Source organism: Chinchilla lanigera, unplaced genomic scaffold (genome assembly GCF_000276665.1).
Source record: "Chinchilla lanigera isolate Chin_1 unplaced genomic scaffold, ChiLan1.0 scaffold00023, whole genome shotgun sequence".
Lineage (NCBI taxonomy): Eukaryota > Metazoa > Chordata > Mammalia > Rodentia > Chinchillidae > Chinchilla > Chinchilla lanigera.
In genome coordinates this window covers 27,672,917-27,688,304 of record NW_004955424.1, presented here as the reverse complement: position 1 = coordinate 27,688,304, position 15,388 = coordinate 27,672,917, and the positions used below count along the sequence as shown (strand labels likewise).

At 34.6% G+C, this 15,388-nt stretch overlaps 1 protein-coding gene across 7 annotated transcripts in view; it reads right to left on the bottom strand.

The window, feature by feature from the left end:
* The window catches only part of Ccdc88a (coiled-coil domain containing 88A), a gene marked incomplete at its 5' end in the record, with an annotated part of 153,553 nt that overhangs the window by 83,081 nt on the left and 55,084 nt on the right, over nucleotides 1-15,388 (bottom strand). For all 7 annotated transcript variants that reach the window (XR_001234162.1, XM_005385778.2, XM_013514612.1 and 4 more), the window contains 3 exon segments: nucleotides 294-466; nucleotides 7,255-7,395; nucleotides 9,751-9,834. Coding sequence is in view for 6 of the 7 variants with exons in the window: in XM_005385778.2 (XP_005385835.1) it covers nucleotides 294-466; nucleotides 7,255-7,395; nucleotides 9,751-9,834 (398 nt within the window).

Sequence of the window (15,388 nt, the reverse complement as noted above, 5' to 3'; positions counted from 1 at the left end):
GGGAATCAGACCTGGGATCTGTTTCTCTTAGTGGTGCAGTAAAAGCAGCTGCTTTCTTTTAAACTGGTAAGATTTTTAACATTAGGAAAACCATACACCAGGATCCTTATTTTTTTATTTTGACAAACTGCTAGTGAAAACTCTGGTAAGAGTAGCAATGAAGCATCACTACTATTTACTCCATCAGCCTAAAAAATATTATTTAGAAAAAAAAAAAAAGAAGAAATGTAAAAATATTTAGGTCACTGTTGTGACCCTATAACTTCAATGAACCTTATAAACCAGCAACTTACAGTTCCTGCCTAAGCCGCCTTATCTTGGCCTTAGCGTCCGCCAATTCCACTGACAGATGCTGCCGGCTTTCTGTTCGCTTCATGCCCGGAGAGCCACAGGGTGATTGTGCAGATGAAGAGGCATGGGGTAGAAAATGAAGACCGTCTCGCTCTTCGGAGAGCTCTATGATAGTCTATGAATTACAAGAATAAACATAAAGTCACTTTTAGTATTCCACATATATCTGCAAACTAACATATCAGCACTATTCACTGCAACTTATTATTGCACTACAACATGAAAAAGAATTTGGTGGTCAAAAACATCTTACCTTTGTCTTATTTAGATGTCACTGTAAAATTTTATTCAACAATTAATACATGAGCTATTTAGAGTAATACTTTTTCCCTTCCTATTTTTTTAACAAAGGATATCAATTATGATAAAATAACCAGATAGCAACTGTTGGACAGATACAGAAAACTTGATACAGTAAAGAAATTTGCCTGAGTGCTCTGTACTGTGGTAGCCATGAGTCACACTAGCCACATGTCAAGCATTCAAGAGCCACATTTGGTTACTGTACTATAGGGTACAGAAATACAGTCCTGTCATCACTGAAGAACTGGACAACACTGCTCTAGGATCATAAAATTCTAAAGGGACCAGTCTCTAAAGGAACCATAATAAAACCTTATAGTTTGACCTGCTCTGATCACGTGTAGCCAACAGTAATGCAAAACCCTACATCTCACTTTCTTTCTGAACACGTGGTATTATTTCTGACCTACTTTTGTCTCATAGCTTCCTTTATTTTCTCTCCACAGACCTTTATTTTCTCTCCACAGTTACACATGTCCACATCCCTTTTCCTAAGTTTGAACTTTAAGAGCTTTTTCTCTTTTCTTTCCTATTTTTTTTTTTTAATTTTTTTATTTTTAAAGACAGGCTCTCACTTCAGGCTGTCCTGAAGTCCCTGGTAATCCTTCTGTGTCAGCCTCTTGCATGCTGGGATTATGGGTGTACACCACCATGCCCAGCTTCAAGAGCTATTTAACCCACATTTGGCTCACATAATCATTCCCCTAATTATTTTTCTGTAGTAGTAAATTCTCTTATTCCAAAGTAACTTCTCAGCTTGCCTTTCAAGATTGGTAGGCAAACTGAAATGATCTTCTAAGGCAATTTCAACTGTTCTATTACTGTAAACACAATGAGTCGGGTTACTACCTTGGAACTATGAAATCACCATCCTTGTTTCTCATCAACAAGTCTATCAACCTTCATGGAATCATTACTGTTGGAATACATTTCAACACCTTTATCAAGATCCACCTTTCCTTCCTGCCTGCAACTACTGCTTTCAGGTTATCTCGGCATACACACTGCTAAACCTCAGGCAACTTTGCAGTTTCTCTTCTCTCTAAAACTCCATGATCACTCTCCCTCTTCGATATATGCAGGCTTCTCCAGTAAAGGAGCCAATTCTTCTGTAGCATACCTCTTTTGCTATTACTGTTCCTTTGGCATCATATATACGCTTTATTCTTTCATCACTAAACTCCTGCCCTCTTGCCTAACAAAATTATTTCTAGCTACTTCTACTCAGTGGATCATTTATAGACAGACAATTTCCAGCTAGGGGAGCCTCTATAAGATGTCATCTAGTACTGTAATGTGCAACAGATATGTGCATTTTACACATGAAGAAACTTAGGCTAATATAGGGTTAAATAACCAAAGTCACACAACCAATGATAGGTACAGCAGGAATTAAAATTCAAGTATGACTCAACACTATTTTCCTTATCTAACACCAGTCTTCTCTATTTGACAGAGCTCTTAAAGAAAAAAAAATTACACAGTGCTATACAGGATTTTGCCCTGTTTCCAATAAAGTTCTTCATACTCATCAATCCTTTCATCGAAATTTTGAATTTTCTAGCAAATTCCCTACAAAAATTTCTGTAAGTATGTTCCCTTCCCTCTACTTAAACCTCTAATTGCCAGCTGCTTTCATCACTGCCAAAAAATGACCTGTTCCCTAATTTACCCAAGAAACAAAATTAACCTGGTGCTGGGCATGGTGGCGCATGCCTATAATCCCAACATTTGGGAGGCTGAGGCAGGAGAACTGCTCCAAGCTCAAGGTCAGCCTGGGCTACATAGTGAGTCCAAGGCCCGCTTGAACTACATAGCAAGACACTGTCTCAAAACAAACAAAAAAAATCAACTGGGTTACCTCCTCTGTTCTTAGGCATTTTTTGCTCCTAACACATATTCCTTACTGAACCATTTTCAATTTCTTTCTTGCTACTGGCTTATTTCTACTTGTTCTTCAAAGATATACACACAAATTTCTTCTATCTAGTAAAAAAATAGGACAAAAACCACCATTCTTTTCTTTTCTTTGTAAAAGGTAGTGTCTATGTCTACTGACACTACTGTACCCCATCCACTTAGCTGAGCATGTCCATCCCCACTTCCTGCGTCTGCGGATAGTGCCACTCATCTCCACAGTGGCTTGGCTTCACCTCCTTGGATTGAACTGTTATGTGATGACTTCCTCATTGTCCCAATTACCTTTAATCGTACACTCCAACATTTCCTGACTCTCACAAGAGTAACTGGTAGTATTAAATAAATATCTGATCCATGCACAAATAAATTAATACCTAATTATACCTAAGGCACGCATTTTCACTTATAATGTAGTTTTTCTTAATGAACTACAATCTTATACCTCCTTTGCACTTCTCATTCTCCCAGGTTAACCAGCATAGTACAGAACACAAAAACAGGTGCTCAGAATATTCAATTAAGCAACTGACAAGTCAGAGAATGCAAGAAAATTACAAAAGACAAACATAACATTTGAACCTAAATGTTGGTGAAATAAAGTTACCGAGAGCTTCTTGATGTCAGTGAAGAGAGCAAAAAAGAACTATGTTTAAAAAAAGAACTATGTGCTGCAAAAATAAAAATTTTAAAAAAGAAAATGCCTGAGATTAAGGGTTAACATTAAAAGAAGAAACAAGCTGTGTTAAGTAAATGTACCTACTCACCAAGATGAATGTAAACTACGTGTACTACAAACATGTACGAATAAAATAAAAATAAAGGTTAATGGTATCCAGATACATTTACCATTAAAACTTATTTAGATTTTTTTTTTTTTTTTTTTTTTTTACTTTTCTTTATTGACAGTAGCTTCATTAGTTCAAGGCTTCTCATACATTTTCAAAACAATCTGACAGGAAATGTCATTAAGGAACTAATTTCACAGGCTTTCCTTGGTCCTTTCCAACTAGCAGCTGCAAGTAGTTCCTTCTTTAAATTCCTGGTATTTAGATATGTGGTACTTTCAAAGTTTTATTAATTAATTATTTTATTAAAAGAACTTCCCTATTACAAAAGATTGTAATAATCTGTTTGGTTCTTCAATTTCTTTTTTTGTTTGTTTGTTTCCTGTCTTTTTTGGGACAGAGTTTCACTATGCAGTTCAGGCTGGCCCTAAATTCACTTTGCAGCCCAGGCTGGCTTCAAACTCACAACAATTCTCCTGCCTCAGCCTCCTGAATGCCAGGATTACAGGCGTGTGCCAGCACACCTGCATTAAGACTAATAATCTTTGATTTCTTTTTTTCAAACAGTTTGTTGCTCTGGAGCCCTCTAACTCCTACAAAAAGCAGGAATTCATTAACTTATGTTAAAGAATGAACAGAAAAAAATATATTAATGCTAAGAAAAAAATTCTGGTGACCTATTAATTTGACTTAAAAAACCCATTATTAAAGAAAAGAATTAGAGATGGTCTCAGTACAATCATAGACAGAAGCAAATGTATTACAATAGTTTGGACCATGAGCACTTGAGCTACACAGATGTGGTAAGTTATTTAACTTCACTGAGCTCAAGAGTCTTCCATCTACAAAATCCGGTTATTGTACAGATTTAATAAGAAAGCATTGCTAAATTTGGGCACAAAGTCTGGCATCAAATAAACAGTGACAATAAAGAGATTCATTAAAATCTAATGTTTACTAAAAGAAGAAGACTAAAGACATACATGTTTCATAGCATTAAGAATAGAAAAGTCACAACCACTGTTGATTCGTATTATTTTGTCTTGAGACCCTATATCACTTTGGATGTTCTTGCTTTGATTTGTTTATGTTTGTGATACTGGGATGCTGCTACTGTTCTATTTTTTGTTTGTTTCTCATTTACTATTCTCTTTAAAATAAAAATTAAAAAAAGAGTAGAAAAGTCCTCAGGGTAGTGCCACATGCCTTAAATATTTCAGCTACTCAGGCGGCTGAGGCAGAAGGACCACCAGTTCAAGGCCAACCTGGGCAATTTAGCAAGCCCATATCTCAAAATAAATCTCAAAAAAAGATCTGAAAAAGACTGGGTGCAGGGCGTGATGGTGCAGGCCTGTAATCCCAGCACTCGGAGGCTGAGGCAGGATGATCATCAGGAGTTCAAGACCAGCCTGGGCTACATAACGAGTTCAAGTCCAGCCTGAACTACATAGCAAGATGCTGTCTCAAAAAACCAAACCAAAACAATAAAGCTGGGGATGTACCTCAGTGATAAAGTGCTTGCCTAACACATGTGAGGATGAGGTTCCACAGTACTGCCAAAAAAAAAAAAGATAGAGAAATTAAAAACAGGGTAACCAAATATATATATATATATTTAGGATGATATAAACAATTATGATAAAAGAGCAGTCAAAAGAGAAAAAAAGAGGCTGGTGTGTAGCTCATGGATAGAGCATTTGCTTAGCATGGTTAAGGGCCTAGGTTTGATCCACAGCACTATACAAAATAAAAAATTCCCCAAAGAGAAAAAAAAAATCTACATAAGAAATTGCTTTAATTTTATTGAATGATAGAAAATTATTATATTTACATACTATCTTTACATTTGTCTGATATTTTCACAAGTATTTTTAATGACTTTTTCTAATTTGCCTATTGGCTCAACCTGAAAAGAAAAAAACTTTCCCACAAAATTGGACTTAACCAGCTAGCAACTCGCTTCCCAAATATCTGAGACAGGAGAGTATGGCTAATCATTATTTTCCTTATTAGAAAAATAGTTCAACAACAAAAAAGTGCTTATTCTGGCAGTATATGTTCTAAAAAGTTTTCTAAACAATCATTGTACAGCATTTCATCATATTCCTGTTAGATTTGCCACACAATCATGTAATGACAAGTATCTTTTTGTTCACCCCATTAATAGGTAATATAAATGAGAAAAGCAATTTATACATGCCCATGAGTCATACAAAACCAAAGTACAGATTTTCTGAAGTAATTTCTCAGAGCCTGTAGGATATCTTACTGCAGTATCTTTAAAAACTTGAAATACAAATAAAGGAATGTCCTATATAATCAATACAGCAGTAAAAAGATACTGAAACCAAAAGAAGATAGAACATATGGTTTAAAAATAAAATTGTCTAAGCTAGACAAGTTTGATACACAGTAGGATTATTTTTGATGCATTTTTTCCTTCCTTTGATCTCACTTTTAGTTATATAAAAAACATTTGTTATTTTAAAACGATCTACTTCCTATATTTTCTTCTCTTTTAACCCCTGAAGAAAAATTACAATTCTCATCAAAATTGAAGACACTCTACAGAAACATGAAAATTTTGTAAGAAAAAACTTTAGGGCCAGGTGTGGCACACACCTGTAATCCCAGCACTTGGGAGGCTGAGGCAGGAGGATTACTGCCAGTTCGAGGCCAGCCTGGGCTACAAAGTGACTTCAAAGCCAGCCTGAACTGCATAGCAAAACTGTCTCAAAAAGACAAAAGCAAAACACAAAAATCTTTAAAAACTTCCTATACTAGTCTGGCCATGGTCCCAAAAGAAGGAATACAAACTTTCTAACTTCAAAACTATCATTCATAAACGGAATAACTAATTAAAGCTCTACCTTCTCCTGAAAGGCAACTTTGGCCTACTATTAAGAAAATATTACTCATCACTAAAGTCTAGACTGCTCTAAAATTATAAATTGCTTTCAGAGTGCAAAGAAACAATTCAGTGCTGTTTTATTCTTCTTGAACGGCAAACTTCTACTTTAAGGAGTTCATAATAATTCTCTTTAAAATCACACCTCATCACACTACAAAAATTTGAGCTTTTTGTGGGACATTTTATTCAGAACACCTGTTATTCTCCTTCCATTAATACTTATTTTTCCAACTTCAAAACGTGGCAATAAAACTAAGAAATCAACCTTAAGAAAATTCTTATGTTTCAAGGCAATGGTTTTTCCACTTACATCACCTATATTTTTAAGTTTCACACTTCTGTACTGTTGCCAGAGCTGTGGAGATGACTTGAAAAACACATAGAAATAAATGAGAATAATATTATTTTATAAGGAGTGGAGAAATGAATATCTAATTGCAATTTGTTTACTAGCAATTTAGTATTCTTATATTTACTTTCTGGCTACTGCGTTTCACCAAAAACAAAAACAAACAAAAACCCAAAAACCTCAAAAATGTATAGCCACCCCTCCATATAGGCTCCACATATCCATATATTCCCCAGCTGTGGGTAGAAAATATTCAGGAAGAAAGCTGTGTTGGTATTGAAAAACGCACAGACTCTATCTTGTCAAAATTCCCTAAGCAACACATTACAACAACTACTTACATAATATTCACATTGTGCTAAGTAATCTAGAGATGACAAAGTGAACAGGAGGATGTGTACAGGTTATGCAGGAGTTACAGACAAACAACTCATCATGCTATGTGAGACTTAAGCAGTCATAGATTGTGGTTTCCTCCAAAGGTCCTAGACTCAATCCTCCACAGATACCAAGGGATGACTGCACTTTCTTATCAGTTCCTAAAATACAGAGTATCAGTTTTGGAAAGCTTCTGACACTATTTTCTTTTCTTCTTAGTGCGAAGTCTCATAATACATTGAAAGAAATTTACAAACCTCTGAATGTTCATCTCTCTCATCTATAAGTCTTTTTAGATGCAGTGCCATATTTTTCAAGAGGGGTTCTATATCCTCCTGAGATATATCTGTCACTTCCATCCATTGCAGATCAAATACGTTTTCTTGATTATGGGTTACCTTTGGAAAGGCAAGCAAAATAAACAACTAAAACACGGCTGATTCTTAAATACTGACGTATAAAATGTAATGAAAAAGCTATCATGATGACTATAGAAGTGCATTAAAACTAATGAAACAAAATCAACTTTTCCTTAGGTAAGGCTTTAAATGTATTAGAACAACTCAAAAGTAAAGTTTTAATCATGTAGTATATATATTACTGTATTTCACTTGAATAGCTAAATCTTTATAGATTCTGAAGGTGATGTGATCATAGTACCTTAGGAAAAATTATTCTCAATATAAGGATTTTTAAAAGAATGGTTACATAAATAAAATACTTACTTGCTGCTTTCCATTTCTAGCTACAATTCCGGTATTTTGCTTTAACTTTTACAATAAACAGCAAAAATAACACTTTTAAAGATGGTACAAGTTCAGCAACTTGTAATACTTAGCATTTATTCAAAATGAAATAAAATCACAAAGCTAGTATTAATACACAAACACACACACACACACACACACATTCTTTTTAAAGTCCCAATACGCTTTCTACCGAAAACAATGTTACTGAGAAGGTATGCGGCCTCCATGAATTTTTAGAGTTAGTGTCTGAGTGTGATACACAACGGCCACTCTCACTGTATGTATTTGGCAGATGTACACAATACACCTTAATTCTCTTTAAACCCCCTTCCCCTCCTCTCTTCCCTCCATTTCTTGTTCCACTTTCCATCTGCAAAGTATCTATCTTGCTATTTCCTTTCATCTATCTTTTATTTTGTTCTTTAGCTTATTTATACTTTGGATCTCTCATGTAAGAGAAAACATACATTATTTAATCTCCTGTTTCTGACTTCATTTAATATTATGGTCTCAAAGTGCACCCATTTTCCTACCACTGACTCAAATTTATCCTTCTTTATAGCAGAGCAGTACTCCGTTGTGTATGAATACATTTTCTTTATCAATTCACTTGTAAGTAATTGCTGCTTGTAAGATGTAACTAAGATGAACTGCGCTGCTATAATCATGGGTATGCACCCATCACTATAAAATAGTGTCTTTACATCTTTTGGGAAGATACCTAGTCGGGGAATAGCTGAGTTGCAGCTTCTGTAAATTTTAACTAAGAGAAAAGATAATATATAAAATACAAAGTCATATAAATTAAGAATATTTAAAATACTACCAATCTTCACTATTTAAAAATTCTCATTCCCCCTTCTCTCCTTTCCCTTTCTAATCAACATGTAGTTTAATACACGCTAATGTAATCTAAAGCCTTTACAAGATTAAAAATCAAAGAGCAGACAGATGCAGAAATATTTATTTTATTCAAAAATAAATCTTTCTAAATTTTAAAGAGAATTTAAAAAATGATACACAATTTCAAAACAAGATGATAGGAAATTAACAATGGTTATTATATTGCATATTATCTTCAAAGTATTTGCTCAGATTACCAGATACAGGCATGCAAAATTCATCAATCTAAGCACTAACTGTTCCTTTCAAGGAACTAATAGAAATTAGTAGTACAATTATGTTAGCTATCTTGTGTGTATGTGTGTGTGTGTATATATATATATAAATATATAGATACAGATATAGATTTTCCCCCCTTCCTTTTTTCCTTTCCCTTAGTAGATATTGTGAAAGGTAAATCTTTTTTAAATTTTTTTTGTCTTTTTGAGACAGGGTCTCACTATGCAGTCCAGGCTGGCCTTGATCTCACTTTGTAGCCCAGGCTGGCCTCGAACCTCTTAAGGATCCTCCTGCCTCAGCTTCTCAAGTGCGGGGATTACAGGTGTGTGACACCTTCCCTGACTGAAAGGTAAATCTTCGCTAATATTTTGACTCTAATTCTTTGACACTGACATTGTGCCCTAAGGTTTTATAAGTGTGTTACAAATTATCAGTGAACTTATAAGTCAAGTAATATATTTAGTAAAATTTTTATGTCATTTATTTAAAAAAGAATCATAGGAATGATAATAGTAAGCTTATCATTCTAGGTCTCTACAGTTTTAAATTATGAGCAGTGTTCCAATTTATGTCACTTCCTTTTATTATATGATTCATTCTGCACTGTCTAATAAAGACTTACACTTCATTCTTCAAATAACACTTTTCCCCTGTATCTTCATAGATAAAGGCCACAGTACATCTGTAGTTAGCAATGTGCCATCTATAAGATGATGCGCACTTAAGTAGCTATCTCCAAAAATAAGACAATTTGCATAAAAATAGGGTTTGCTTATATTTACCTTGATTTGTTCTGCGTATACTAAGACTAAGTATTCTCAGAGATATATAAGTATGCACACCACAAGCTTCATAAAAAGTACATAAAAATTTATAGATTACCTCTTGAATATGCGCGGCAACTGCTGCTTTTGTATCAAAATCTAATCCTTGAATTCTTTCTATAAATTCTTCTTTTTTCTGACACTATAATTAAGAATAAAATAATCATTTATACTTTGCCTGAAACTGTTGTATCTAAAACTCATCAGGCTTGGCTATGTTTTAAACAGTACAGTAAGGTTTTTGTTTTACATTTAAATTGCCTCTCTAATGTACTTACCTAATAGAAATAATGATTTAGAAACATTATTTTAAAAAGCAAGGTACTGCAAATTCATACTATTTTAATACTGGGAAGTTCTAAAGTGAGAAACTATTACACAACCCATCTGAGGTCAGTACGATATTATTATGCTAGTTTTACAAGCAGAGAAGTAAAGAATCAAGAACTTGTTTCAGGGAGGATAAGTAACTTGCCAAAAAACACAGTGAGTCAGTGGCAGAATTCGGAATACAGCCAAAACGCTCAGTCAGTCCCTGGCTATCACCAAACAACACAGCCTTTCTTCTTGGGGAAAAAAATTTAAACAATTTTTACTTCAAGTTTATAATTCATGTTCACATCTTCATCCTATCAATATTAGTAAAAGAAATTCACTTTTGTAGCCAGTTCAACATTTAGAAGATGACACAATAAATATCTGGTTTGATTTTAACATGACATCAAGTTACTGATGCAAAATTTAAAACTATATATACATGAAACCAAATGGAATAAAGGCAGCAATTCTTTATTATGTAACTTTTAAAGAGTTTTATATAAATTAAAAATATTTTAATGTAAACCTAGTCTTTTCCTACAAGTATTAAGCAACAATTTCACATGAATCTTAATCTCTGCTTCGGTCTACATGTCTTACATTGCAATCCAACTTGTTAGTGTAACCGTATTCTTGCAGCTACCAAATGAGAAGTGCATGCAAAATAGACAGGACTGCTTTGTCTAGCCAGATGCATCTCCTAGGCCAATTACTGAACTACCAATGAAGACAATATACCCGCCTGCCACAAACACAGAAATGGCTCTTTGATCATTTGGAAATTTACAAGGCTCTGATTTATATTTTCAAGTTTACCAAACTTTAATATTTTATTTCTGTTGCCATATAATTTAAACATACTCCCATTCAATGCACAAAGTTCTACATTCTGTAAAAAATTATCAGGATGATATAACTGTTTAAAACTAAAATACCAGGAATGTACAATTCTTAATTATGACTTTGAAGTCTGATTTTGGGGGAAACAATGAAAATTAGTGAGTTTAAAAACACAAATTTTATGCCTGTTTAATGTTCCACAGTCCTATGAGAAAAATTAAAAATTACTTTCTAATTGTACATTCACAGCATATATAAAATAACTAACTTTTCAGGTACAGTAACTTCAACTTCTTAATGCAGCATTTCTCTAACTGTAGACTATTCAGTTTCTGAGCCAATCAGAATATAAAACGGCAGGATTATTATAAAAGATAATGACTATGACTCACCAGAGTCTCCCAATTCAACTGTCTTAGGTTTTTATGCATTTAATTTAAACAAAACAAAAACATTTTCCTTTTCTAAGTGCCAGAGCCACTGTTTCCTTACTCCTATCTTTAGGATCTCACCCTTTAGCACATTCTCAGCACACATCAGTTAAGAATTCTTTTACCCTAAAATACACACAATTTCTACAAATCGCCCCTTAAAACAAGCTCTCAAGTTTTAACAATTCTGAAAATGTTTCATAAATAGATTAGAGTTTCTTAAAAAGTACAGTGAATTTCATAGGATCCTGAAGGACAGGAAAGAAAACATCAAAACAGAAAGAGAATAAGAGAAGAATCAAACTTTGAAGTTAGATAATCAAATCAAATAGTCTGTATCAGAACTGTCCAACATGTGGCTAATAACTACTTGAAATGTAGTTAGCACGAAGGAGAAACTGAAAATTTAGTGGCTATTATAGCTCTAGAACATAAGAAAAATCTAGTATTGATAACATATAATTTTCTTTCAATCAGATTTTATTGGTACATTTTAGATATACATGATGATCACATTCATCACAAAGAATGATGTAACTTCTTTTTTTCCCCCCATTTTTAGTGCAAAAGACTGGCAAAACTAACAACAAAATGTTTCTTTGACTTAAAATTATGCTCTATATTTCAAGTTTTCAAACTGTCAGACATTAAGATTAAATTTTTCATTTTAAAAATTAAAAACTGACATAACAACAATGAAAACAAAATCAAAACAAAAAAAGAAAAATAATACATGACCTCAAGACAAAATGACAGAAATTTTACAATGGTTGCTATATTACATACTATTATCTTCAACAAAGTCGCTCAGTTCTAAAATTAATCTTAATTATGTTATAGTAACTGATTTCTAAGCCAACAAATTGCTACAGTGTTCTAAGAATACAATAATGAAAGCTGAGATAAGGGAAAAATTTTATTTAGGTGGGAGGAAGAGCTGTATTAAGCTTAAAGTTGTACATCTGCCACGAGACAGCTTCAATTCTTTTTCTTTTCTTCTTTTTTTGAGACAGGATCTCGCTCTGTAATTCAGGCTGATCTCAAATTAGCAGCAATCCTCCTGCCTCACCTTCCTGAGTGCTGAGATTACAGGCATGTGCCACCACACCTCGCTAAATTCTTAATATATTATTCTTCATATTTTTACTTAGTACTCTCCTCTTAAAGAATACAGATGTGGAAAAATTAAACTAGAGGGAAGAGCATCCCAAACACTATTGAACTAGAAAATAATAAAACTGGGAATAAAATCTTTTAAGAATAAAAACACTAATAAAATTATAATTTAAAAATTATAATGTTACTAAAGACCATAATAAGCTACAAAGAAGTAAAAATTAAAACGTGCTCTTCAAGGATGACTACTAAAAACACAGAAAACAAATGTCAGTGATGATGTAGAAAAACAAGCTCCCTAAGCCTTGCTGGTGGGAATGCAATTTGGTAGTCACTCTAGAACACAGTACAGGGGCTGGGAATTTAGCTCAGCGGCACAGTGCCTGCCTGGCAAGCGCGAGGTCGTGAGTTCGATTCCCGTAACCGGGAAAAAAAAAACAAAAAAGAACACAGTACAGCAATTCCTTGAAAAATGTAAGAGCCAGAACTACCATATAAGCCAGCAATTCCACTTCTAAGGACATATCCAGAAGAATAAAAGCAGGGCCCTCAACACCCATGTTCAAAGCAGCATTATTTACAACAGCCAGGAAATACAGGCAACAGGAAGTGCCTATCAAAGATGGAGACATGAACACAATACACAATGCACTAGGATATTATTCGCCTTCCAAAGGAAGGAAATTCAGACACATGCTACAGGATGGATGAGCCTGCTTAAGAAGCCAATACCAAAGAACAAGTATGTATGTTAATTAAATGAGGTACTTAGAGCAGCCCAAATAATACTGACACAGTAAAATGGTGGTTGCCAAGTGCAGCAAAAGAGATGTTATATTATTGTTTAATACATAGAGAATTTGTTTCAGAAAATGTGCACAACAATGTGAAAGCATAATGTGAGTAACAGTAGACCATATACTTAAAAATGGTTAAAATGGCAAATTTCATCTGCATACTTTATCACAATTAAAAAATAAGAAAAATTGAAATAAAAAGATCAGAAAAACAATCCCTTTTAAGTTTGCTATTTCTATGCATTCCAAAAAAAAAAAAAGAAATGCCTCTGCCAGAAATTACATTTCTTAAAAAAGTAATGCAATTGGTCAAGTTCTTATTTTTTGTTTTTTTTTTCCCTGGTACCGGGAATTGAACTCACAACCTTGCGCTTGCCAGGCAGGCATTGTGTCACTGAGCTAAATCCCCAGCCCCTGGTCAAGTTCTAAAATGCTAATTTAAAATACTTTACATATGTATTCATATGTACTACATATACATACTTTATAACTGATGGGTAAACGATATACTGTATGGTAGCTCTCAAACTCAGCAAATTCAACCCTGGATTCCAAGACTCATATGTAGAGTGAAATATCAGCATAAAGAAGAATGAAATCACACTGTCTTCAGGAGAATTGGTGGAACTTGAAACTGTCATAAGTGAAATAACTCAGACTCAGAAAGCTAGACAGTGTACGTTTTCTCTCACATGAGAGACCTACAATAAACGAGGGAAGGAGGCAGGGGGAAGAAAGGAAAGAGGACAGGAAACCCAGGGTAGACATTTTGAAGACAGAGAAGTGAAGGCGGGGTGGTGTAATGGGATTTTAAATGATCAGAATAGGTTAAATGTCTGTACCAACTTTCCCAAACCCCAGCATTCTATAATGCTAACATGCCCACACAGAAAAGAAAAAAAAAGAACAAAAGAGGAGGAAGGAACTTGACTGATCTATGGTTTAGGTCTAAAATGGCCCCAGAGCCTCGCGTTTGGTATGTGACTGAATAATGGGGCAGTATAGCTGCTTTGCTGCAGGGGGGTCTGGCTGGAGGTGAAGGTCACTGGGGATGCAGCTCCTCCCTTTGCTTTGTACTCCTGGCTGCTATGCTGAGAGCAGCTTTCCTTCCAGCAGGCCCCTTTGCCACACCGACCTGTTTTGGAGCCAAAGACCATGAACTGTAAGGGATGCAAAATAAGCTTCTCCTTTCCTTTCCAGGTGTCAGGTATTTTGTCCAGGCAGTGAGAAAAGTGACAAAGATAACTGGTTTAGCCAATCAATCCCAGGTCCTGCTCTTAATATTTTTTTCATATTCAAAGTTATTTCTGTGGTGTTTATTTAGAAGGAATCAAGGATTAAAAAGTAGTAATTATTTGTTTTGTGCGGTAAGAGCATTGGACTGTTTCTGAATGCTGCTTCCTCAAGAATTTTGTAATTTTTCTCCAAAAGAAACAAATTATTTTCCAATTTCCATGTCTACTGTTTTAAAATTAATTTTAAAAAATGAAACGTTTTAAAACCTATGACCAACTAAATTTCTGGACTCTAGTGTCATATTAGCACCCTTTGTTTCCTACTTCTACCTGCACATCACAAGTTTAACAGATAAAATTAACCCAGATGTGGAGAGCATGTTTTGCTATTTAGTATTATACTTACTAAAGATTAAATATAGTATTACACCATGTATTATACTAAATATCAGAATTTTAACCTGTGGAGCTACTAGCTTAACAAGGTTTTCTGCAATAGGACATTCTAAGAAATGTTCCAACAATACTTTTGGCAGATTGGTTTCCTCAACAGTTTCTTATCCTGATGTGCACTGTGGCTCTTCACTCAGTATCCACGAAGATTTACAGTTATTCGTGTAATCACAGCTGAAGACTGATAGCTGCTTTTTTCTTTGATACTGGGGACTGAATCAGGCCTTCGCAGTGAGCTACATGTCCAGGCGTTTTTAACGTTTTCAGACATGGTCATATTAAGTCACTAAATAGTGTACGTTTTCTCTCACGTGAGAGACCTACAATAAACGAGGGAAGGAGGCAGGTGGAAGAAAGGAAAGAGGAGAGGAAACCAAGGGGTAGACTTTTTGAAGACAGAGAAGTAAACAAGGGGCTGGGCTTGAACTTGCAATCCTTGGGTCTCAACATCCCAGAGTGTTGAGATTACAGGCATGTGCTGGCACACTTCACTCTGACAGGAGGTT